The 27,270-nt window shown below is 42.0% G+C and overlaps 1 protein-coding gene across 1 annotated transcript in view; it reads left to right on the top strand.

The window, feature by feature from the left end:
• piwil2 (piwi-like RNA-mediated gene silencing 2) overlaps nt 1–27,270 on the top strand; it is a 142,310-nt gene that overhangs the window by 30,767 nt on the left and 84,273 nt on the right. The window contains exons 6-9 of the mRNA XM_073061751.1: nt 4,904–5,017; nt 6,011–6,128; nt 7,040–7,164; nt 15,228–15,308. Of these exons, the coding sequence (XP_072917852.1) occupies nt 4,904–5,017; nt 6,011–6,128; nt 7,040–7,164; nt 15,228–15,308 (438 nt within the window). The remainder of the gene's footprint in view (nt 1–4,903; nt 5,018–6,010; nt 6,129–7,039; nt 7,165–15,227; nt 15,309–27,270) is intronic.

Here is a 27,270-nt window from a genome sequence, read left to right as displayed (position 1 = left end):
TCCAGAGACAGAGAAGCAGTTTCAGCGACAGGTTACTGTCGATGCAATGCTCCTCAGACAAGATGAAGAGGTCAATACTCCCCAATGCCATTAGGCTTTACAACTCAACCGCCAGGACTTAAGAACTTTTTAAAAGCTATTATTAATGCTTTTTGAGATAGTGATTTAGATGCATATCATATTTTTTACTGAGTTAAGTATTGTATGTAATTAGTTTTGCTACAACAAGTGTATGGGACATTGGAAAAAAGTTGAATTTCCCCATGGGGATGAATAAAGTATCTATCTATCTAAATGCCCATAGATTCTATCTCTAAGAATCTTTTACAACAGCTTTCCCACCACAGGCGTAAGGCTCACTGGTCTATAATTACCCGGACTATCCCTACTACCTTTTTTGACTGAGGGGGACAACATTCGCCTCCCTCCAATCCTCCGGTACCATTCCCATAGACAACAAGGACATAAAGATCCTAGCCAGAGGCTCAGCAATCTCTTCCCTCACCTTGTGGAGCAGCCTGGGGAATATTCTATCAGGCCCCGGGGACTTATCCATCCTAATGTATTTTAACAACTCCAACACCTCCTCTCCCTTAATATCAACATGCTCCAGAACATCAACCTCACTCATATTGTCCTCAGTCATCAATTTCCCTCTCATTGGTGAATACCGAAGAGAAGTATTCATTGAGGACCTCGCTCACTTCTGCAGCCTCCGCTCGGTCCTACCTTTACTCCTGTCATCCTTTTGTTCTTCACATAATTGAAGAATGCCTTGGGGTTTTCCTTTACCCTACTCGCCAAGGCCTTCTTATGCCCCCTTCTTGCTCTTCTCAGCCCCTTCTTAAGCTCCTTTCTTGCTACCTTATATTCCTCAATAGACCCATCTGATCCTTGCTTCCTAAACCTCATGTATGCTGCCTTCTTCCACCTGACTAGATTTTCCACTTCACTTGTCACCCATGGTTCCTTCATCCTACCGTTCTTTATCTTCCTCACCGGGACAAATTTATCCCTAACATCCTGCAAAAGATCCTTAAACATTGACCACATGTCCATAGTACATTTTCCTATGAAAACATCATCCCAATTCACACCCGCAAGTTCCAGCCTTATAGCCTCATAATTTGCCCTTCTCCAATTAAAAATTTTCCTGTCCTCTCTGATTCTATCCTTTTCCATGATAATGCTAAAGGCCAGGGAGCGGTGGTCACTGTCCCCCAGATGCTCACCCACTGACAGATCTGTGGCCTGACCCAGTTCGTTACCTAATACTAGATCTAGTATGGCATTCCCCCTAGTCGGCCTGTCAACATACTGTGACAGGAATCCATTCTGGACACACTTAACAAACTCTGCCCCATCTAAACCCTTGGAATTAAACAAGTGCCAATAAATATTAGGGAAGTTAAAGTCACCCATGATAACAACCCTGTTATTTTTGCACCTTTCTAAAATCTGCCTCCCAATCTGCTCCTCGGTATCTCTGCTGCTACCAGGGGGCCTATAAAATACCCTCAGCAGAGTAACTGCTCCCTTCCTGTTCCTGACTTCTAACCATACTGACTCAAAAGTGGATCCTGCTACATTATCCACCCTTTCTGCAGCTGTAATAGTATCCCTGACTAGTAATGCCACCCTTCCTCCCCTTTCCCCCGCCCATCCCTTTTAAAGCACTGAAATCCAGGAATATTGAGAATCCATTCCTGCCCTGGTGCCAACCAAGTCTCCGTAATGGCCACTACATCATAATTCCATGTATGTATCCAAGCTCTCAGTTCATCACCTTTGTTCCTGATGCTTCTTGCATTGAAGTACACACACTTTAGCCCTTCTACCTTACTACCTTTACACCCTTTATTCTGCTTCTTTTTCATCAAAGCCTCTCTACATCTGACTTTACTCCATGCACTTCTTTCACTGCTCTATCGCTCAGGGTCCCATCCCCCTTGCAGATTAGTTTAAACCCTCCTGAACCATGCTAGCAAACCTACCTGCAAGGATATTGCTCCCCCTCGAGTTCAGGTGCAACCCATCCAATCTGTACAGGTCCCACCTTCCCCAGAAGAGATCCCAATGGTCCAAAAATCTAAAACCCTGCCCCCTGCACCAACTCCTCAGCCACGCATTCAACTTCCATCTCCTCCAATTCTTACCATCACTATCACGTAGCACTGGCAGCAATCCTGAGAACGCCACCCTTGAGGTCCTGTTCTTCAGCCTTCTGCCTAGTTCCCGAAACTCACACTTCAGGATCTCATCCTTCTTCCTGCCCATGTCGTTGGTCCCAACATGTATCACGACTTCTGGTTGCTTTCCTTCTCGTAACAGTGTGTCATGCACCCGGTCAGAGACATCCGGGACTCTGGCATCCGGGACTCTGGCACCCGGGAGGCAACAAACCATGCCGATGTCCTTCTCATGTCCACAAAATCTCCTGTCTGCTCCCCTGACTATAGAGTCTGCAATGACGACAGCTCTCCTCTTCTCCGTCCCATCCTTCTACACCACAGGGTCAGACTCAGTGCCAGAGGCCCTGCCACCGTGGCTCACACCTGGTCGGTCATCCTCACCAACAGCATCCAGGATGGTAAACTTATTATTCAGGGGAATGGCTACAGGGGTGCTCTGCATTACCTGTCTACTCTCCTTCGCTTTCCCCCCTCGGACTGTCACCCAATGACCTGCTTCCTGCAGCCTAGGTGTGACTACCTCCCTGTAGCTCTCATCTATGACTGCCTCATTCTCCCTTGAGTCGAAGGTCATCCAGCTGCTGCTCCAGATTCCTCACACGGTCTTCCAGATCGCCCAGCCGCAAGCACTTCTGGCAGATGTGGCTCTGCGGGAGAGGGGAGTTCCCCCAAGACTGCCACATCTCACAGGAGAGGCACATCACCGTCTCAGGAGGCATTGTAAAGACTAACTGACAAAGACAAACTCGTCCTCCGCCTCTTCTTGTCAAAGCCTCTCGAGTCAAAGCTTCAAATCTCTACTCCTTCACTGGCCGCTTTCCACAGGCCGCTCAGCTTGAGCTACCCCTCTATTTATTTGTTTGAGCTTTTCAAACTGCTTGGTCACCTGACCTCGATTGCCCAATCAGCTGCTTTCTGCTGAGTCTGAGCTATTAAAATCTTGATTGTCTAATCAATGGCTTTCTGCTGAGTTATTCAAATCTTGATTGACTTGATTGCACAGTCCAATTGCCAAAACTGCCAGAATCTCTCGAATCAAAGCCTCAAATCTCTACTCCTTCACTCGCTCACTCACTCACTGGCCGCTTTAGAATACACTTGGGTTATTGTGTTCAGTTCTGGTTGCCTTATTATAGGAAGGATATGGAAGCTTGAGAGAGGGTGCAGAGGAGACTTAACAAGATGCTTCCTGTATTAGAGAGCATGTCTTGGGGATAGGTTGAGCAAACTAGGTAGAAGAAGAATGAGAGAGAAATCACAAACACAAGAAATTCTGCCAATGCTGGAAATCCAGAGCAACACACACACAATGTTGGAGGAATTCAGCAGGTCAGACGGCATCTGTGGAAAAGAATATACAGTCAACATTTTGGGCCGAAGCATAACTTTAAGGTATTTGGAGGCCAGTATCGGGGGGGGGGGGGGGGGGCAGGTGTGGATGTCAGAGGTGGTTTTTTATAAATTGTTGGGTACGTAGAACATGCTGTCAGAGTGGTGGTAAAGCAGATATATTAGAGACATCTAAAAGACTTTTAGATGGGCACATGGATGAAAGATAAAAAGGAAGGCTATGTGGGAGGGAAGAGTGAGATTGATCTTGGAGTAGGTTAAAGGGTACAACGTCATGGGACAAAGGGGCTATACTATTCTATTTTCTATATACTTAGATTCCTCTGCAATGGAAACTTTTAAAAAGAATTTTAAAATAAATGTTCTGGGAAAGTGACTCTTTACTCTTATTTACCGTGTACCGTAGATTCCGGACTACAGAGCGCACCTGATTAAAAGCCGCTGGCTCTAATTTTAGAAATAAAATCAATTTTTTAATTGTACAGGCCGCACCGGATTTTCGGCCGCAGGTGTCCCACGTTGTAATATGAGATATTTACACAGAAAGATATTACACGTGAGGATTTTTTAACTTTTAATTAAATCCATATGGTAACAAAAACAAATACATATTGCAAATGCTTTTTTTCGAACCGTGCCCGTAACGCGGCTACTTTTAAATATACGTTGCGTATACTTCTTTACTGAACAACATTCCAATATCTCCTAACGACTGGTAAAAAATATATATACTGCAGCCTACCAGGAAAAGTTATTGATCGCCTTTAACTTAAAAGCAGCGTTCGCTCAGATCCAAAGCCGCTCGCGTAATGCGCTCCCTCCCTCCGTCCCGTTTTATCGCAAACTGGCATTTTTCCCACAAGACGCGGCGAAACCGGGTGTGACGTCATAGCATCCCACGATGTAGTACAGAAAACAAATATAGTTAAAACTCTTCTAACTTTAACTAGAAAATGAATTACTAAGTGAAAATATTATAAACTAAATAACTGCCATAAAGGCAGCACAATGCTTTTCTTCGAGTGTTTTCCATGTTGATGAGGGTGAGTACAAATGACTGATTTACAATAATTTAATTGTGAAAGTGCGCTTGATTTATCGTACAATTTCATTGGACCTCTGTGAACTACTCATCAATTTTATTGGTCTACTGTTACGAGGCAAAATGTTTACGAGGCGGCATGAAAAAAATCATGTATTAGCCGCTCCGTTTTAAAGGCCGCAAAGTTCAAAGCTGTTCAAAATGTGGGAAAAAAGTAGCGGCTTAAAATCCGGAATCTACGGTACTTCAGGCTATTGGGCGACAGCTAAAGTTGAGGGTGAATTGAGGGCCACTTTCACTCCTTATGTGTTTTATTTAGGGAGTCGTCGGTTGTGAAGAGGGGATCATCTGGAAGGCCCATCCCTCTGACAACAAACTATGTCAAAATCTACTGCCGAAATGATGCTGTCTACCAATACCATGTCACTTTCAGGTGTGTGACATTGTTAACATTGTGGGAGATTGTAAGTTTTCATTTGTGTTTTGGACCTTGCTCTGGGAACACATTTATGTTGTGTCTTCCACACTGGACATCTGGGGCCATGGGGTTCACATTCATGGATCAGTTTTACTGTTAAGGCCCACTGACCAGAGAGGCCTTGGACTCTGGTGAGGGGACATATTAACAGCAGTCACAGATAAAAGCCAATAAAAGCAAGAGATGGTGACAATAGTAGGAAAGAAAACTGAAGTTACAGGTGACACAAATTGCTGGAGGGACACAGCGGGTTAGGCAGCAACCAGGGTTTGGTGGGTGGGGGGAGGGAATAAGCGGTCAGTGCTTTGAGCCAATACTTTTCCTCATCAGGACTGGAAAGCAGAGGAGCAGAAGCCAGAAGGAACAGGTCGGTGGGGGGGGGGGGGGGGGGTGTTGCGGAGAGTGTATGAGTGGAATGTGACAGTTTGAAGCCAGGTGAGTGGGGAATGGAAAGTGGGGGGATGAAATGAGAAGCTGGGAGGTGATGGTGAAGGGCTGAAGAAGGAATGTGATAGGAGATGGAAGTGGACCATAGGAGAATAAGGAGGAGGAGGAGAGACACCAGGGAGTCAGGTGAGAAAGAAGTTACGGCATGAGCATACCCAGTGACTGCATTGGCATCAAATGTTCAGACCTGGCAATTCCCTGCCCACTGTTATTTAATGTTTCACATTTGCCAGTTGTCTTTGAAGTGTATGCATTTAAAATCCACTTTGGTACTGATGGCCATTTTGCATTAAAACAGAGGAAAATGAATTGCATTTTCACTGGTAGTCACAATTAAGGATATGATATTGAAATGTAAAAAGAGAGTCTTTGATCATGTTTGCACTAATTTTAACATTATTCAATGCTTGCTATAACTGGGAGTGCACATTTTAGTTTTGAACGTAATATCTTTCTTAACGCATTTTCATTTTGTTTTGCCAACTTTGCTGTTGTGTTCAGCCCTGATATAGAATGTCGGAATATGCGCTTTGGAATGTTGAAGGAGCACCAGCAAGTTACTGGACGGGTCACTGCTTTTGATGGCAGCATTCTTTACCTGCCTGTGAAACTATCTGAGGTATGCCCACAGTTCACATTTTCAATAAACAAGTTTCTTTAATATTCAGCTTCAGCTGTAGAAGAATGCTTTTAAAAAAAAAGTCCCCAGCTCCAAGCAAGTATTTGGTTTACCAGATCAGAATTTAAATAATATTTTTTTAATATACTGTTAGCTGATTGTGATTTCAGTTCTCCTGTTAGTATAATAATGTGCAATCACGCTCTTTTCCCTCAGTCTCCTGTCTGGAAAAACTGCATCCTATCAGTACTAGCACTGGAGTCAGTTTTCTGGAATCGGCCTTGTGACCATAAAGCCGTCAGATGTAGGAGCAGAATTCGGTTATTTGGCCCATGGAGTCTGCTCCGCTAATCTGTCATGGCTGATTTATTATCCCTTGCAACCTCATTCACCTGTCTTCTCCCCATAATCTTTGATGCTGTTACTAATTAAGAACCTATCAACCTCGGGTTTAAATATACCCAATAACTTGGCCTCCATCACTGTCTGGGAGGACATCCTTTTAAAAAAGAGATGAAGAATTTCTTTTACCAGAGGTTGGTCAGTCTATGGAATTCACTGCCACAGATGGCCAAATCATTGGGTATATTTAAAGTGGAGGTTGATTGGTTCTTGATTCATAAGGGTGTCAAAGATTACAGGGAGAAAGGAGAATGGGGTTGAGAGGGATAATAAATCAGCCATGTTTGAATAGCAAGGCAGACTTGATGGGCTAAATGGCCTAATTTTGCTCATATGTCTTATGGACTTGTGAATTTATTTGAGAGACCTGATTGAAGAATCCAGCCCCACATATTCAATGCCAGTACTGATGGAGTGCAGTTTTTGAGACATAAAATTGAGGTGCCTGTCTGTCTCAGGCACTGGTCATTGCAGCTTTCGGTTAAGGCGTTGATTTTCTTTCACCCTAGGTGATCAAACTCAAATCACAAAGAAAGACAGATGGGATAGAGGTGGACATTAAAATCCAAATGACCAAGGTTCTGCAGCCAAATTCTGACCTCTGCATTCCTTACTACAATGTGGTATTAAAAAGGTAGTGTGGTACTATTTCTCAATTCTACAAAAACACATTGCTGCAACCACTCAGCATCTATGGAAATGAATGAACAGTTGATGTTTAGAGCAGGGGTTCCCAACCTGGTGTCCATGGCATAAAAAAGGTTGAGAACATCTAGTTTAGAGGGATGTGGGCAAAGTGCAGAGAAATAGACTTATAGATAGGGTAAGTACAAGCAGGTTTTTTCCCCACTAAGGTTGGGTGGGGCGACAACCAGAGGTAATAGGTGATAAGTGAAATGTTTAAGGGAAACATGAGGGGAACTTTCTTCACTCAGAAGGTGGTGGGAGTGTGCAATGAGCTGCCAGAAAAAGTGGTACATGTGAGCTCAATTTCAACATTTGAGAGAAGGTTGAATAAGTACATGGATGGTAGGGCTATGGTCCAGGTGCAGGTTGACTGGAGTAGATAGTTTAAATGGCTTGACATGGACTATATGGGTGGAAAGGCCTTTCTCTGTGCTGTGTTTTTCTATGACCCCATGACACCACATTCAGGTAAAGCTATTATTCTGCAATCATCAGGCTCCTGAACCAACTTGGATAACTTCACTCTCCTCAACTCTGAACTGATTCCACAACCTACAGTATAGATTCATTTATCTCATCTATTGACTCTATCTTATGCTCAGTATTTAATAATTGATTGCACAGTTTGTCTTTTTGCACATCTGTTGATGTCAGTATTTGTGTAACTTTTTATATAAGCCCATTGTATTTATTTTTCTTTTTAATTGCCTGTAAGAAAATTAATCTCAAGGTAGAGTATGATTGCACATACGTACTCTGATAATTTACTTTGAACAGAATCTGGTTTATGATCACTGGCAGGTGATATATAACCATATAACAATTACAGCACAGAAATAGGCCATCTCAGCCCTTCTAGTCCGTGCCAAATGCTTACTCTCACCTAGTCCCACCGACCTGCACTCAGCCCATAATCCTCCATTCCTTTCCTGTCCATATACCTATCCAATTTTACTTTAAATGACAATATCGAACCTGCCTTCTACTGGAAGCTCATTCCACGCTGTTACCTCTCTCTGATTAAAGAGGTTCCCCCTCGTGTTACCCTTTAACTTTTGCCCCTTAACCATCAACTCATGTCCTCTTGTTTGAATCTCCCCTACTCTCAATGGAAAAAGTCTATCCATGTCAACTCTATCTATCCCCCTTATAATTTTAAATCCCTCTATCAAGTCCCCCCTCAACCTTCTACGTTCCAAAGAATAAAGACCTAACTTGTTCAACCTTTCTCTGTAACTTAGGTGCTGAAACCCAGGTAACATTCTAGTAAATCTTCTCTGTACTCTCTCTATTTTGTTGACATCTTTCCTATAATTCGGTGACCAGAACTGTACACAATACTCCAAATTTGGCTTCACAAATGCCTTGTACAATTTTAACATTACATCCCAACTCCTATACTCAATGCTCTGATTTATAAAGGCAGGCATACCAAAAGCTTTCTTCACCACCCTATCCACATGAGATTCCACCTTCAGGGAACTATGCACCATTATTCCTAGATCACTCTGTTCTACTGCATTCTTCAACGTGATGTAAAATTTGTTAACTTAGCAGCAGCAGTTCAATGCAATACATAATCTAGCAGAGAAAAATAAAAATAATAAATAAGTAAATCAATTATGTATGTTGAATAAATTTTTAAAACGTGCAAAAACAGAAATACTGTATATTTTTTTAAAAGTGAGGTAGTGTCCAAAGATTCAATGTCCATTTAGGAATCGGATGGCAGAGGAGAAGAAGCTGTTCCAGAATCGCTGTGTGTGTGCCCTCAGGCTTCTGTATCTCCTACCCAATGGTAACAGTGAGAAAAGGGCATGTCCTGGGTGCTGGAGGTCCTTAATAATGGACACTGCCTTTCTGAGACACCGCTCCCTAAAGATGTCCCGAGTACTTTGTAGGCTAGTACCCAAGATGGAGCTGACTAGATTTACAACTTTCCGCAGCTTCTTGCAGAACTAACTGGTGCAGAGTCTTCAGCTAAGTTGACTGAGTGTTTTCAGCGATTTCTGGTTCATTACAAATTTCCAGCATTTGTAATCTTTCTGATTTATGTCTCGTTGCTTAATCAGTGAATCAGTCTTTCACATTTTAAACAAAATTGGACATGAATTTCGCTGTCTTTAAAATAAGGTGTGTAGCAAATTTTTTAAAGCAGTTTGGATAAGAAATTAGTGGTTAGTTAGAGGATTTGGAAACTTAAAAATCAACAGAAAGCAACTAGAAAACTCATAAAGAAGGAAAAGATGGAATCTGAAGGTAAGCTAGCCAAAAATATTACAAAGGATACAAAAGGTTTCTTCAGATATGTAAAGTGTAAAAGAGGCAAGAATAGATGCCGGACCACTGGAAGATGCTGGAGAGGTAGTAATGGGGAACAACGAAATGGGGAATGAACTGAATAAGTATTTTGCATAAGTCATCACTATGGAAGACACTAGCAGCATGCCAGAAGTTTGAGGGTGTCAGGTAGCAGAAATGGGTGAAGTTGCCATTACTAGGGAGAAGGAGCTTGGGAAACTGAGAGGTGGTGAAGTTAGATAGGTTACCTGGACCAGATGGAGTACACTCCAGAGTTCTGAAAGAGGTGGCTGAAGAGATTTTGGAGGCATTAGCGATGACTGTCAAGAATCACTAGATTCTGGTATGGTTCCAGAAGACTGGAAAATTGCAAATGTTACTCCACTCTTCCAGAAGGGAGAGAAGAATTGTGGGCTGTCTTCTAAATGGAGAGAAAATTCAAAAATCTGAAGTGCAAAGAGATTTGGGAGTCCTCGTTTGCAGGTTAAGTCTGTGGTGAGGAAGGCAAATGCAATGTTAGAATTCATTTCAAGAGGAATATAATATAAAAAGGATGTAATGTTGAGACCTTGTGAAGCCTCAGTTTGAGTATTGTGAGCAGTTTTAGGCCCTTCAGAAAGGATGTGTTGACATGGGAGCGGTTTTAAGGAAGGTTCACGGAAATGATTCTGGGATTGAAAGGCTTGTCATATGATGATCATGGCTTGTATTCACAAATTCAGAAGAATGGGGGGAAATCTCATTGAAATCTATAAGAATGTTGAAAGACCTTGATTGGGTGGATGTGGAGCAGATGTTTCCTATTCTGGCAGAGTCTAAGACCAGAGGACACAGGCTCAGAATAGAGGGACGCCCATTCAGAGTGGAGCTGAGGAGGAATTTCCTTAGCCATAGAGTGGTGAATCTGTGGAATTCATTGACTCAAACAACTGTGGAGGCCCAGTCTTTATGAATTATTTAAGGCAGAGGTTGATAGATTCTTGATTAGTCAGGGCATGAAGGGATACGGGGAGAAGACAGGAGATTGGGGCTGAAAAGAAAAAATGGATCAGCCATAATGAAATGGCAGAGCAGACTTGATAGGCCAAATGGCCTGATTCTGCTCAATTCTTATGGTCTTAAGGAAATGTGATTGGAGTTCTAATTGCTGTGCTGTGAGGCTCTTTAGTTACCAGAGCTAACTATTTTGGTAATTAAAGTGTAGCCCCCATTTGTTGTGTCAACAAGTCCAATTTTACAACTGATTGGGCACTTATGAAGGATACCCCCAGTGCAGCATAGAGAATGGTCCATCATTTCTGACCATGCTGACCTAGGCCTTTAATACTAACATTCCCAAATTAGGGGATCAACATTATTTGCAATAAACATTTGTATGTATCAATAATTTGCTGTGGTGCATTGGTCAGATTTCCCTGGTGATTCTTATCCTTTTCTAATCATTCCTGACCTTCCCCTACCTGTGATTCCTTCAGCACTCATGAGGTCAGGGTCTTGCCAGAGTTCACAAAAAGTGCTGGAAGAGCTCAGATGCACCCCCATTTATTTATTTATCACATGTACATAAAGGGTGATTTCTTTATTTATAATTTATTTTTTATTGAAGCTCATCATCAAGCAAACATTTCCATAAGGTGTATTTCAGACATTGTACCAATATATCATATAATCATATATATCACAAATCTCCACAAAGTATTTATCTGAGGTACACACTTATAGAAAAGAGTGGAAAGAAAACAAAAACAAGCAAAAGGAAAGAACTATGTACAAGTAGGGAGTGATCTCTTTTTTTTTACAACAGATTCATTGATTTGTGAGAATAAAATCAGGCCTATGAGGCATTATGTAGTTAAAGCATTTTTCCCAGTATGAATCAAATTGTTCCAAATTGGATAAAATTCTCTTACGTTTGATTGGATTTAATAGGCCATTAACATTAAAAGAAATGAATTTTACCTTGTCCTTAGCCATCTGTATTTATCTGTCAATGTATCATTGAAGTTAGAATAAAACTTAATCGATCTACTCCCTGAACAAATAAGAACCAAGAAACACAAATAATTACAAAAATGGCAACGAACGTGTGATTCCAAGGCTGAGGTCTCTAGTAGATGACCCTGCATTGAGCTAGAGGAAATGTCCAGCTGTGGGGGATAACCCCTCCTACTTGTGAGTTGAGGGCCCCCATTGAAGTATTCATAAAAGTCAGTGAACAAATCCATTACACAGAAAAGATTTCTGTGTACTCCTATATATACATATATATGTGCACACACACAAATATATATACACGTACATATACACACACACACACACATAGATGCACACATATATATATACATATATATTTTTTCATTTTGGCGGGGAAAAAGGAGTAAGTGAGCGAATAAAGAATAACAACTAAGTAATATAAAATCCACATTATAATAAGTATTTCTCGAGATAGGTATATCACCGTGTACTTTTGCTTCCGTTTAGCTTCTCAACATTTTTAAAAATAGCCAAACCTTATGGCTCTTCTGAAGGGGGTTAAGACCGTCTTTGGGAAACTCCCGGTCTCTTCCTGATATATTTCTCTTGGCCTCCTCCCATCTCCTGCCTTCTCGATTCTCGCACTATTTCCCAAGCGGAGCGGGACAGTTCTTCAGTCAGGCTTTCCTTCATTTTAGTCACGCTGATGGGCAACCCTCTGGCCTTCATGTCTGTAGTTGCCTCTTCCATTGTCTGGTACAACCGCGTCCCGTTGTCATAAAACACTCGAAGTTTAGCAGGGTACAGAGTCTGAAATTTAATCTTTTTTTGCTCTAGTACTTGCTTTACTTCAGAGTATTCTTTGCGTTTCTGCAGGACCACGGGGGGGTAATCTTGGTTGAAATATATTAATTTATCGTCAAAAAACACTCCTTACCCCAGGCCCTTCGTAGAATCTCCGCCTTGGTGCTGTACCAAAGGAATTTAATTATTATTGAGCATGGCTTTCTATCCTGGGTAGGTTTTGGGGCTAACGCGTGGTGGGCTCTTTCGACTTCCAGCTTCATAGCCGGGGGTAGATCCAGCGCGTCCCGCAGTAACTTTCCGACAAACTCCATCATAGACGAGCCCTCCGCTCCTTCGGGAACGTTGTAGTTTCTGATGTTTTTCCGCCATGATCTTCCCTCCAGGTCAAGCAGTTTACCACCTTGGTGATTTAATATTTTTATTGTCTTACTCAGTATCCGTTCCACGTTTTGAATGCGATCTTCCACCTTCTCAATTTGAGTCTCTGCCACCGCTATTTTTTGATTGACGCTGGCGAGCTCTGACTTAAAATCACGGAGCTGCTGCTTTATTTCTTTCTGGACCTCCATTATTTCTGTCAGGATTTCGAAGATATTCGCCGCTTTGCCTGAGCGAGGCCTGGCGTCCGCCTCGCTAACACGCGGTCGGGTAGGAGAGCCGCTCGCTGCACTCCTCTCGGACGCAGGCTCCGCAGTGTCCCTTTTTTTATTTCCATTCCTTTTCCCCATTCTTGCCCCTCTTTTCAGTTCAAATATTTTTCGAAAAATATTGTATTTGATGGGATAACAGGGCTTAATATGTGTTTTTCTGGAGGAGCTAGGAGCCGGGCAGATCATAAATGGTGATTTCAAATATCTGAATGACAGACAAACCTCCTTGCCCATTTCCTGACATCTAAATGTCACTCTGGGCTCCTGCCCTTCAACACACTCTCCTCCCAGCCCCAAATACTGGCTTGTATTCCTCACCTGCATTCAAGCAGTGATGAACTGACTCTCTATAGCCTACTCCGGATTGCTTCGGGCTTTGGGTTTACGGACTCAATCCAGTTCTAAATGTTGTTGCTTGCTTCTACTATTTACAAGATTTTCTTTCTCTTTCCGCGGTGCTGAGGCTGTGCGACTACACCAGCTGTTTATCACTTCAGGGTGATTTGCCCTGCTGTGTGACGAACTGAGACTGGGGTTATGGGCCTCCTCCAGTTACTCCTGGCTCTGGGTCGATGGACTCAATTCAGTTCTGAATGCTGTTGATTACTGTTATTGCTTGCGTGATTTTTGTGTGTTTTTTTTTCTCTCTCTGCATTGGATGTTGATCTTTTTTTAAATTGGCTTGTTTTGGGTTTCGTGCCTGTAAGCAGACAAATCTCAAAGTTGTATACTTTATACACACTTTGATAACAGTACTTTGGAAGTTTTTGAAGCTTTGAAGTGGTTATACAGCAGCAGAAACTCTACAGTAATGGAGCCAAGCGTTGCACTCACATCGATAGTGATGAAATGCTTTGAGAGGTTAGTCATGACTAAACTGTACTCAGCAAGGACCTGGACCCATTGCAATTTGCCTATCGCCACGATAGGTTAACAGCAGACACAATCTCAATGGCTCTTCACACGGCTTTAAACTGCCTGGACAACACAAGCACCTACGTCAGGATGCTGTTTATTGACTATAGCTCAGCATTTAATACCATCATTCCCACAATCCTGACTGAGAAGTTGCAGAACCTGGGCCTCTGTACCTCCCTCTGCAATTGGATCCTCAACTTCCTAACCAGAAGACCACAAACTGTGGATTGGTGATAACACATCCTCCTTGTGATGATCGAAACTAGCGCGCCTCAGGGGTGTGTGCTTAGCCCACTGCTCTACTCTCTCTATACCCATGACTGTGTGGCTAGGCATAGCTCAAATACCATCTATAAATTTGCTGTTGGTAGAACCCCAGGTGGTGATGAGAGGGCATACAGGAGTGAGAGATGCCAACTCAATGTCAGTAGGACGAAAGAGCTGATTGTGGACTTTCAGGAAGGGTAAGACAAAGGAACACATACCAACCCTCAGAGGGATCAGAAGTGGAGAGAGTGAGCAGCTTCAAGTTCCTTGGTGTCAAGATCTCTGAGGATATAACCTGGTCCCAGCACATCAGTGTAGTCATAAAGAAGGCAAGACAGCGGCTATACTTTATTAGGAGTTTGAAGAGATTCGGCACGTCAACAAATGCACTCAAAAACTTATATAGTTGTACCGTGGAGAGCATTACTGTCTGGTATGGAGAGGCTACTGCACAGGACTGAAAGAATAGCTGCAAAAGGTTTTAAATTTGGTTGGTTCCATCTTGGGCAATAGCCTACAAAGTACTCAGGACATCTAAAGGGAGCAGTGTCTCAGAAAGGCAGCGTCCATTATTAAGGATCTCCAGCACCCAGGGTATGCCCTTTTCTCACAGTTACCATCAGGTAGGAGATATAGAAGCCTGAAGGCACACACTCAGCGATTCAGGAACAGCTTCTTCCCCTCTGCCATCCAATTCCTAAATGGACATTGAATCTTTGGAAACTATCTCACTTTTTAAAATATACAGTATTTCTGTTTTTGCACGTTCTTAATCTATTCAATATTTGTAATTGATTTGCTTGTTGATTTATTATTATTAATTATTTTAATGTTATTTTTTTCTCTGCGAGATTATGTATTGCATTGAACTGCTGCTGCTAAGTTAACAAACTTCACATCACATGTCAGTGATAATAAACCTGATTCTGATTCTATAGGCTGGTTAATGGCATGTTGGGTTCAGGGCAATTTCATCCACATGGGGGACAGTCTGTGTTTTGGTAATGCCTGGTGAGTGATGAAACTGATTTTTATCCCCCACTGTATATGCAGTGGATTGTATCATGTGCATTGTTTTACTCTTTGTTCACAGAGCACTGAGAATTCTTGAATTAAAGTTAATAGGAAGAAATTTCTTCGACCCAACCAATGCAAGCTTTCTTCCTCAGTACAGGTGAGTGCAGTTTTCGTGCCTGGGGACACTCTCACAGGGAGGGTGACTGATTCTGTTTCAATTGATGCCTGAGGAGTGACTCCAGAAGTCTGGGAAAAGATCAAGATCTTTTGAAAGACTAGCTTTATTTCTCACGTGCATTGAGCATATAGTGAAATGTGCCGTTGCATCAATAACCAACACAGCCCAAGGATGTTCTGTGGGGAGGTCCCCAAGTGTCATCATGCTTCCAGTGCCAATAGAGCATACCCACAAGTTACTAACCCTAACCAATACATCTTTGGACTGTGGGAGGAAAAGCACATGGTCATAGGGAGAACATAGAGACAGCAGCAGAGTTGAACATTGCGATGCTGCCCATTTTATGCTGGATCTCAGTGGGCCTGTATATTTTTGACAGGCAGAACTGTACTGTCGAGGCAGATTTGGTGAATACCTTGTCCTTGGATGCAGAAGTTCAAAGGTTGATTTATTATCAAAGTATACAACTCTGAGGATCTTCTCCAGATGGACACAAAACAAAGAAAGAGCATGAAAGTTATTCAGGGAGAAATGTCACCCCCCCCCCAAAAAAAATGAATGGCATCCTGTTCATCAACCTCCCCAAACCCCCCTTCCCTGCACAAAATGGACCCAGAAAGCCGACCTCCAAACCCCCCCCCCACCCCGCACAAAATAACTAACAGAGCACAACAAGAATGTCAACCCCTAAATCCCCTCCCCTCGCACAACAAAATGAGAAAGGAACCAGTAGGGGAAAAATATGAAATATAAAAACCATTAAGTCTGAAAAGGTCTACAGTCTGGAAACACAACATTTGGAATGTTTAAAGGCCTGAACAGATTAATTATGGTAAAGTTATTTCAACAATGTTGAAACACAACATAAACACAGAACCATGATACCATCCTCCAACATCACCGACATTCACTGAACACCACACAAGACAGAGGCCTACCTGCCTGCCACAGCAAACCGCACAGCAATAGGCCACGCACAGAGGCAGGCAGTCAGTGCCAAGCTCTTGCTCACCTTCCATATTCGCTTCAATGTCCCAAACTCCCTTGGGATTAATGGATTTGTGGCTAAATTTGCCAATGATACAAAGATAGTTGGAGGAGTGGGTAGTGTTGAGGAAACAGAGCCTGCAGAAAGACTTAGAAAGTTTAAGGGAATGGGTAAAGAAGTGGCAAATGAAATACAATGTTGGAAAGTGTATGGTCATGCACTTTGGTAAAAGAAATAAAATATTATTTAGATGGGGAGAGAATTCAAAATGCAGAGATGCAAAGGGACTTGGGAGTCCTTGTGCAGAATACTCTAAAAGTTAACCTCCAGGTTTGAGTCAGTGGTGAAGGAGGCAAATGCAATGTTGGCATTCATTTTCAGAGATGTAGAATATAAGAGCAGGGATGTGATGTTGAGGCTCTATAAAGCACTCGTGAGACCACACTTGGAGTATCGTGTGCAGTTTTGAAAGTTTTATTTCAGAAAGGATATACTGACATTGGAGAGGGTTCAGAGAAGATTCACAAGAATGATTCCAGGAATGAAACGATTACTGTATGGGGAATGTCTGGCAGCTCTTGGGCTGTATTCCCTGGAGTTCAGGAGAATGAGGGGGGGATCGCATAGAAACATTCCAAATGTTAAAAGGCCTGAACAGATTAATTATGGTAAAGTTATTTCCCATGGTAGGGAAGCACAACTTCAGGATTGAAGGACATCCATTTAGAACAGAGATGCGTTGAAATTACTTTAGTCAGGAGTGGTAAATCTGTGAAATTTGTTGCCATGAGTGGTTGTGGAGGCCAAGTCATTGGGTGCATTTAAGGCAGAGATAGATAGGATCTTGATTAGCCAGGGCATCAAAGAGTATGGGGTGAAAGCAGGGGAGTGAGGGTGACTGGAAGAGTTGGATCAGCCCATGATTGAATGGCGGAGTAAACTCAATGGGCTGAATGGCCTACTTCTCCTTTTTCTTATGGTCTTGTGGTCTTATGTGCATGAAATTCTATTACTGAGGTTTGGGCAGGTTCTTTCCAAACTATAGTTATGCTGTAATATCCACCTTTGTGAGGATGTCACTATTGCAAGCAGGTCAGGGGTTCAGATACATGAGAGGCATTCATAGAACATAGAATAGTACAGTACGGGCCCTTCGGCCCACAATATTGTGCCGACCCTTAAATCCTGCCTCCCATTTAACCCCCCACCTAAAATTCCTCCATATACCTATCTAGTAGTCTCTTAAATTTCATTAGTGTATCTGCCTCCGCCACTGACTCAGGCAGTGCATTCCACGCACCAACCACTCTCTGAGTAAAAAACCTTCCTCTAATATCCTCCTTGAACTTCCCACCCCTTACCTTAAAGCCATGTCCTCTTGTATTGAGCAGTGGTGCCCTGGGGAAGAGGCACTGGCTGTCCACTCTATCTATTCCTCTTAATATCTTGTACACCTCTATCATTGTCTCCTCTCATCCTCCTTCTCTCCAAACAGTAAAGCCCTATAATCTCTGATCATAATGCATACTCTCTAAACCAGACAGCATCCTGGTAAATATCCTCTATACCCTTTCCAATGCTTCCACATCCTTCCTATAGTGAGGCGACCAGAACTGGACACAGTACTCCCAAGTGTGGCCTCACCAGAGTTTTATAGAGCTGCATCATTACCTCGCGACTCTTAAACTCTGTCCCTCGACTTATTAAAGCTAACACTCCCAGATATACCCCCAGATCCCTCTGCTCCTCCACACTACCAAGTATCCTCCCATTTACTTTGTACTCTGCCTTGGAGTTGGACCTTCCAACATGTACCACCTCACACTTCTCCGGGTTGAACTCCATTGCCACTTCTCAGCCCACTTCTGCATCCTATCAATGCCTCTCTGCAACCTTCGACAATCCTCAACGCTATCCATACCACCACCAACCTTTGTGTCGTCTGCAAACTTGTCAGCCCACCCTTCTGCCCCCACATCCAGGTCATTAATAAAAATCACGAAAAGTATAGGTCCCAGAACAGATCCGTGTGGGACACCACTAGTCACAACCCTCCAATCTGAATGTACACCCTCCACCACAACCCTCTGCCTTCTGCAGGCAAGCCAATTCTGAATCCACTTGGCCAAACTTCCCTGGATCCCATGCCTTCTGACTTTCTGAATAAGCCTACTGTGTGGAACCTTATTAAATGCCTTACTAAAATCTGAGTAGATCACATCCACTGCACTACCCTCATCTATACGCCTGGCCACCTCCTCAAAGAACTCTAACAGGCTTGTTAGACAGGATCTGACCTTCACAAAGCCATGCTGACTGTCCCTGATCAGGCCATGATTCTCTAAATGCCCATAGATCCTATCTCTAAGAATCTTTTCCAGCGGCTTTCCCACCACAGATGTAAGGCTCACTGGTCTATAGTTACCCGGACTATCCCTACTACCTTTTTTGAACAAGGAGACAACATTTGCCTCCCTCCAATCCTCCAGTACCATTCCTGTGGGCAACAAGGACATAAAGATCCTAGCCAGAGGCTCAGCAATTTCTTCCCTCGCCTCATGGAGCAGCCTGAGGAATATTCCGTCAGGCCCCGGGACTTATATGTCGTAATGTATTTTAACAACTCCAACACCTCCTTTCCCTTAATATCAACACACTCCAGAGCTTCAACTTCACTCATATTGTCCTCACCGTCATCAAGTTCCCTCTCAGTGGTGAATACCGAAGAGAAGTATTCATTGAGGACCGCGCTCACTTCCACAGCCTTCAGGCACATCCTCCCACCTTTATCTCTAATCAGTCCTACCTTCACTCCTGTCATCCTTGTGTTCTTCACATAATTGAAGAACGCCTTGGGGTTTTCCTTTACCCTACTCGTCAAGGCCTTCTCATGCCCCCTTCTTGCTCTCCTCAGCCCCTTCTTAAGCTCCTTTCTTGCTACCCTATATTCTTCAATAGACCCATCTGATCCTTGCTTCCTCAACCTCACGTATGCTGCCTTCTTCCTTCTGACTAGATTCTCCACCTCACTTGTCACCCATGGTTCCTTCCCCTTACCATTCTTTATCTTCCTCACCAGGACAAAATTATCCCTAACATCCTGCAAGAGATCCCTAAACATCAACCACATGTCCATAGTACATTTCCCTGCAAAAACATCATCCCAATTCACATCCACAAGTTCTAGCCTTATAGCCTCATAATTTGCCCTTCCCCAATCAAAAATTTTCCTGTCCTCTCTGATTCTATCCTTTTCCATGATAATGCTAAAGGCCAGGGAGTGGTGGTCACTGTCCCCCAGATGCTCACCCACTGACAGATCTGTGACCTGACCCGGTTCGTTACCTAATACTAGATCTAGTATGGCATTCACCCTAGTCGGTCTGTCAACATACTGTGACAGGAACCCATCCTGGACAAACTCTGCCCCGTCTAAACCATTGGAACTAATCAGGTGCCAATCAATATTAGGGAAGTTAAAGTCACCCATGATAACAACCCTGTTATTTTTGCACCTTTCCAAAATCTGCCTCCCAATCTGCTCCTCGGTATCTCTGCTGCTACCATGGGGCCTATAGAATACTCCCAATGGAGTAACTGCTTCCTTCCTGTTCCTGACTTTTACCCATACTGACTCAAAAGAGGATCCGACTACATTACCCACCCTTTTTTGTAGCTGTAATAGTATTCCTGACTAGTAATGCCTCCCCTCCCCCCATCCCTTTTAAAACACTGAAATTCAGGAATATTGAGAATCCATTCCTGCCCTGGTGCCAGCCAAGTCTTTGTAATGGCCACTACATCATAATTCCATGTATGAATCCAAGCTCTCAGTTCATCACCTTTGTTCCTGATGCTTCTTGCATTGAAGTACACACACTTTAGCCCTTCTACCTTACTACCTTTACACCCTTTATTCTGTTTCTCTTTCCTCAAAGCCTCTTTATATGTTAGATCTGGCTTTACTCCATGCACTATACTTGCAGTTCTCGCATGACCTTTATCCTCCTCCACCTCACTATCTGCTCTAACATTCTGGTTCTCCTCCCCCTGCAAATCTAGTTTAAACCCTCCCAGAGCAGAGACTCTTTAATAGGCACATGGATAACAGAAAACGGAAGGCAACATAGGAGGAAACGGTTAGATTGATGTTGGAGTGGGCTCAAAGTATGCAAAACAGTGGAACAGTAGAACATTAGAAAGTTTTTTTTTAACAAGAACAGGCCATTCAGTCCAGCAAAGCTTGCCAATTCTTATTCACATAGTGTGTTGAAATAACTATCAAGTTTAGATTTAAGTCTCTAAGGCATTACTCTCAACTACACAACTAGGTAGTTTGTTCCATGTGTCCGCAACTTGGAAATGATTCCTGGTGTTTGTCTGAAATTTCCCCTTAATCAAACTCCACCTCTGGCCCATTGTCCATAGTGAAGGATTAATTTTGAAGCAGCAGCTGGCATCCACCTTACTTATACCCTTAATGATTCTGAACACTTCCATCATGTCTCCTTTCATTCTATGTCTACTTAAACTAAAAACATTCAGTCCTTTCTTCATAGCTCATACCCTGCAAACCTGGTATGAGTCTAGTCTCCTTTTGAACTCTGTCCAGTGCTTTCACATCCTTCACACAACATGGAAACCAAAACTGTGCACAGTACTCAAGGTGTAGCTTCACAAACACATTCTACAGTTTAAGGAGAACATCTCTAGACTTGGACTCCACTAAGCACATTATATAGCCTTCCTAGTCACTTCTGTGTATTCGCTAGATATTGATAGTAATGAGTCTACCAGGATGCCTACGGTAAATCCTTTTACTGTACACCATCTCAAGAACCCCCATTATATCTAATGTTTCTACTTCCTATATGTAATACTTTAGATTTACTTGTATTAGATTTCATCCGCCATTATCTCTGAATATCTGGATTTTGTTTAGATTTAACCACTTTGACTCTGCTGACTGAATATTATCAGCCCGTCCCTCTAATTTTGTGTCATCAGCAAATTTTACTAGCTTATTCGTTATGTGCTTATCCAAATCATTAATGTAAACTAAAACAGCAGCAAAGCCAAAACTGATCTTGCGGAGCCCACTTTTAACATCTAGGTGTGAAAATGATCCTCTCACCAGAACTCGTTTTCTGTTTCTGAGCCAAATCTGCACCCATTCACACATCTCACCCTAAATCCCTCCCTCCTGTAACTTGATTATGAACCTCTGTGGGTTACTTCATCAAAAGCCTTCTGAAAGTCCTATCAACTGCTCTTGTTATCATAAATTTTAGTTGTCTCTTCATAGAATTCCAGCATATTAGTAAACATGATTTCCCCTTTCTAACCCCATGCTGGCTTTCTGCTAACATGCCTGTTTTTATCAACTGCTTTTCCAACTCATTCTCTTCATAGAATTCCAGCATATTAGTAAACATGATTTCCCCTTTCTAACCCCATGCTGGCTTTCTGCTAACATGCCTGTTCTTATCAACTGCTTTTCCAACTCATTCTCTTCATAGAATTCCAGCATATTAGTAAACATGATTTCCCCTTTCTAACCCCATGCTGACTTTCTGCTAACATGCCTGTTCTTATCAACTGCTTTTCCAACTCATTCTTTATTACTGTTCCCATTATCGTGCCTGCGATACACATTAGCTTACTGGTCTGTTGTTACCAGGCTCAGTGTGGTTACCCTTGTATACTGGACAATGTTAGCCCATTTCCAGTCCTTGGGAATTTCACCTGTCTTCAATGACTTTTGAAAAATACATGTTAGGGGTTTGTAAATATAATCACAGACCTCTTTGTACCCTTGGATATATATTGTCTGGCCCTGGAGATTTATTACCTTTCAACTTTTCAGCTGAAGCAGAATCTCACTTTCTAAGATCTCTAAATCACTTGAAACAACTTTTTTTCCTCTCCACTTAATGCATATTCACATGACGTGCTGAAGCACATGTACTCTGTTGTAACGCTCTATGTACTGAAGGCTTCCTATTCCACTCAATAAAATCATTGATCCCAATTTAGACAAATGTGTCTCAGCCAGCAAACTGGGGATCTCACCACTCTAGAGAAGATCAAAGATTCACACCGTTCTGAATAAAGAGCTTTCTCCTCATCTCTCTTGAAATGGCTGACCGTTTATCCAGTGATGTCTCTGTCCTTCACTGGCAGAGTTATCTGTCAAGTCTTCTGCTTTTCAATTATATCACTATTCATTCTGAATTTTATTTTGTTTAGGCCTATTTTGCTCAGTATTTCCTCATGTTTAAATGGAATATAACCCTAATAAGGATGAGTTGATGTGTTTGGGAGGGCTATGTGGAGACCTAGCAAAAGCAGGTGTGACCACTGCTTACCCCTTATCTAACACTTGCCACAACTCTGTTCCCACAATGGCCTCATCAACCTCCTCAGAACACAAAAAAACTGTAGTGAAAGAAAGATAGTTTCACCACAAGGTATCACCTGAGAAGAATTATAACCCTCTACGTTACACCCTCTGAGAACTCGTAATGTATTTGAACAGTTTCTGTTTTGTATCTAGCACCCACCACCCTCGCGTTTAGCTACTCATGTTGTCGTTCATTTTATCATGGTTTGAAGCATTTCCCAATGAGGAATGTAAAGTCAAAGCCAAGTTTACACATCCATGTATGCACAGGTGCAGTGAAAATCTTACTTGCAGCGGCGTCACAGGAACAGAGCATTAGACAAGCAGCATTCATAAGAAAGCAAAATATCGACATAATTTGTAGTCAATTTTCACAATGAAGAGCACAATTATAACAAAGTTTGTGTGTTCATTGTCTTGCTAAACTGCAGTGATTTGGGCCATCACGCCATTTGGTTCAGTGACCAAACAATTGAAGATATGGAGCTGTTCTTGAACATGGTGGTGTGGGACTTCAGGTTTCTACCTCTGCCTGATAATAGGAGTGGGAAGGTGGCATGACCTGGATGGATAGTGGGAATCTTTGATCAGTATTGCAAGCCAGAACACTTTAATTAGTAGCTTGTCAGTGCATTCAGTAACACCTCAACACTCTAATCTTAGAAAGTAAAGACTCTCATGTGCTTTCCTTGTGATTGCATCGACGTGCTGGGCCCAGGACAGGTCATCCAATATATTAACAGCCAGGAATTTGAAGTTGCCAATTATCTCCCAAAGCATATTTCCCCAATGTTGTCCAGCAGTGTTAGCTGAACTAGACAGGAGTTACTTGCTGTCTCTTTCTGATCTAATTATTTCAATATTTTTTCTCATCTGTATTTTTTTTTAGTCTTGCAATCCGTTGGAATGCCTTCTAGAATTCAGGGATCTTTGTGGTGACAACTAGAGTGTCTACTGTCTCTATATTTTCCTTTAGAACGCCTGGTGACAAGACTGTTAGCTCTCAGGAGCTATTAATTCTTGGCCCCAATAGTGTACTTTGTATTTTTTTCCCTAGTGATATTGTTTCAAACTTCTCCACTATCTTTTGTCTCGCAGTTATCTGCTATTTTTGAGTTTTTCTGCCTTGTTATCAGAAGAGTTTTAACATGTGTAGCCTTTCAGCTGTTTTATTTGTTGGCACAACTTCTGTGTCTCAGCTTCTCAGGGACTTTTGCTACTTGTTTTGTGCACTGATTAAAATCTCACATGGACTTTTGGTGACTTGCAACATTCTCCCAGGAATGAGGCTTATTATTGTTCTTAGCAACTGTAAAACTTCCAGTTTAATATCAGAGTTCTTTAGTTTGCTGCAGATTATGTTCAGTGAGAATTACAAAATTTATATTTAAGTGTCTACCACTGCCTCTCCTACACTTGTTTAATACATTTTCACAAACTGCTTTTGACAAGACTCTTGTTTTCCACTTTTGGTTTAAAATTGGGGTAACTGGCTCGTTGCAGCCAAGTGTTCATAGCAGCATTGCATTTTGATCCTTGGATGTTGTCTCTTCCTATAACTGAAGCAAAATTCACCAAGCATTAGATTATTTAGACATTCAGTTATCAATTTCTGATGACTGATACTAGAGTGCATATATTTAAGCTGAGAGAGGGAAAGTTCAAACGAGATTTGCAGGAAAAGTTTAAGTGATTGGTGCATGGGATGTGTGCCAGGGGAGGTGATGGAGGCAGATACACTAGAGGTTTTTAAGTGGCTCTTAGATTGGCATGTGACCATACAGAAAATGGAGGGATATGCAGGCAGAAAGGATTAATTAATAAAGCATCATTAATTTCTTTAGAAGGTATAAAAGCAGGATTAGGCTATTTGGCCCATCGAGTCTGCTCCACCATTCCATCGTGTCTGATTTATTATCGCCTCAACACCATTTCCCTGTCTTTTCCCTGTAACCTTTAACACCCTGATTAATCAAGAGCCTATCAACCTCTGCTTTAAATATACCCAATCACTTGTCCTTCACAGCCGTCTGTGGTAACAAATTCCACAGATTCACCACTCTCTGGCTAAAGAAATTCCTCCTTGTCTCTGTTCTAAAGGGGCATCCAAGAATTTCCAGGGATCTCAGGAGAAAATGGAAGTATTGTCACGTATTCATTAATGTAAAACTTGAGAGCTTGCTTATTTGGCTGAACAAGTGCAGAATAAGCCACTCACAGCTTATCAGTAGAAATAAGCCTTTGAAATAACGGGAAGCAGTTGCCAAGAACTTCCTCCATTCTGCTATCTATATACTCTGCTGCAGATCAGAGCATTAACCAAATAAATTTTCCTTTCCAATAGTTAGCTTCTGTGCCTTTGCAAGCCACCCTTTTACAATTTACAAGCTATTCTAATCATCAATTTCCAAACTAAAAATAGTACCATAAATTTTAGGAAATAGCTAGATGGAGTGAGCAAGGATGTGGCAAATGTTGAGCAGCAAGTGATGTAAATTACTTTGTAGTTGAATTTTTTTTGAGAGAATTGAACAGTAAAATTTAAACATTGCTTTGTCCTTTAGTTTTGGCCTTTAAACAATGTGTGAAAAGCTTGGAAAGAAGTAGATGCAAAAAGAGTTGTTCAAAAATGAGAATTCATTTGTATAATTTGAGGTTGAAAATACTAACTGAAATAACTGAATTTCTTCAAGTTGGCTGAATTTGGAGTATTGTTCTGGCTGTCGTGAGATTCATCTGAGTCATTCAGGGTACAAGGAAGGAAAAAAATGTTCATGGTGTAGAAGCTAAAATGCTGGTGTAGTTAGAAAACAGCCTGGTTAATGAGGAAGAGGGTTGGTATAAACGGATCTCATTAATGAGGAAGAGAATAGGCATAAATGGATGTGGTTAATGAGGAAGAGAGTTAATAGAAATGGATGTGGTTAATGAGGAAGAGAGTTGATAGAAATGGATGTGGTTAATGAGGAAGAGAGTTGATATAAATGGATGTGGTTAATGAGGAAGAGAGTTGATATAAATGGATGTGGTTAATGAGGAAGAGAGTTGATATAAATGGATGTGGTTAATGAGGAAGATAGTTGATATAAATGGATGTGGTTAATGAGGAAGAGAGTTGATATAAATGGATGTGGTTAATGAGGAAGAGAGTTGGCATAAATGGATCTAGTTAGTGAGAGTTGGCATAAATGGATCTTTTTCCAGTTGACACTAGGTAACAAGTGTTACTGTGGTTTTAACGTTTTACATTATAGATACATGACTTGAATGCAGGCACAAAAGGTATGGTCGTCAAGTTCAGATTCATTTATTTATCACACGTACTTCGAAATGTACAGTGAAATGTGTCATTTGTGTTAGCAATCAACAATTAATGATGTGCTGGGGCAGCCCTCAAGTGTTGCCACACATTCTAGTGTCGACACAGCATACCCAACATGCTGCCAGAACAGAAAACAACAATAAAACCAGCACCCCCACACTCACAGTCCTCCAACTCCAAGAAAGGCCTTCAGGTCTCCAGGCTGAACCTTCAAGCCACTAGGCTGCAACTTCGGGATTTCCGATTGACCTTCGGGCTTCGAATTTCAGCACCAACCCCTGGAGTAGCCCATGATGAGACCCCGTGGCTCCAACTCACTGTGATCAGTGTAGCACAGTACAGACCCTTCAACCCGTGGTGTTATACCATCCTCGAAAAAGTAGTGGATACTGGTAAAGCCCTCCACACCATTGAGCACATCTCATTGAAATACTATCATAGGAAAGCAGTATCCATCATCAGGAATCCCAACCATGCTCCTTTCTCATCTCTGGGCCATCAGCAAGGAGGTACAGGAGCCTCAGGTCTCTCACCACCAGGTTCAGAAACAGTAATTACCCCTCAACCATCAGGCTCCTGAACCAGATAACTTTACTCGCCCCATCATTGAGCAGTTCCCACAGCCTATGGACTCACTTTCAAGGGTTCTTTATCTTATGTTCTTGATATTGCTTGCTTATTTATTTATTGTCTTTCACGTTTGCTGTTTGTTGGATTTTGCATATTGGTTTGTCTGGCCTGTTGGGTGCGGTTTTCATCTTATTGTGTTTTTCGAATTTACTTTGTACTTTGTACCTGCTAAGCTACCGTACCATCTTTAACCTACATCAAGATTAATCTAGTCCCTACCACATAACACTCCGTTTTTCTATCACATATGTTCCTATCATAAATGTTCAGTGTGTTTTTTTTTTAAAAAAACTAAATAAAATCTACCTCTGACATCCATTCCCCCCCATAATTTCCTTTCCTAATTATCTCATAAATTATGCCCTCTCGTATTAGCTATTGTTTCCCTGTAAAAAAAACCATTAGCTGTCTACTCTGTTTATGTCTCTTATAGTAAATCCTAGGCATATACGAGGAGTGAGTGATAAGTTTGTGTCCACAGTCCAGTAGGAGGGGACTGTGTTGAAAATTAAATGTGCTAAGTTTTCTAAAATTCACTCCTTTTACCTTAGGCCACGAACTTATCAATCACCCCTCATACAGTCATCTAAGCATTTAT

The sequence above is a fragment of the Hemitrygon akajei genome, chromosome 1 (assembly GCF_048418815.1).
Source record: "Hemitrygon akajei chromosome 1, sHemAka1.3, whole genome shotgun sequence".
NCBI lineage: Eukaryota > Metazoa > Chordata > Chondrichthyes > Myliobatiformes > Dasyatidae > Hemitrygon > Hemitrygon akajei.
Note: the sequence above shows the minus strand (reverse complement) of the source record. Positions and strands in the feature narration are given on the sequence as shown.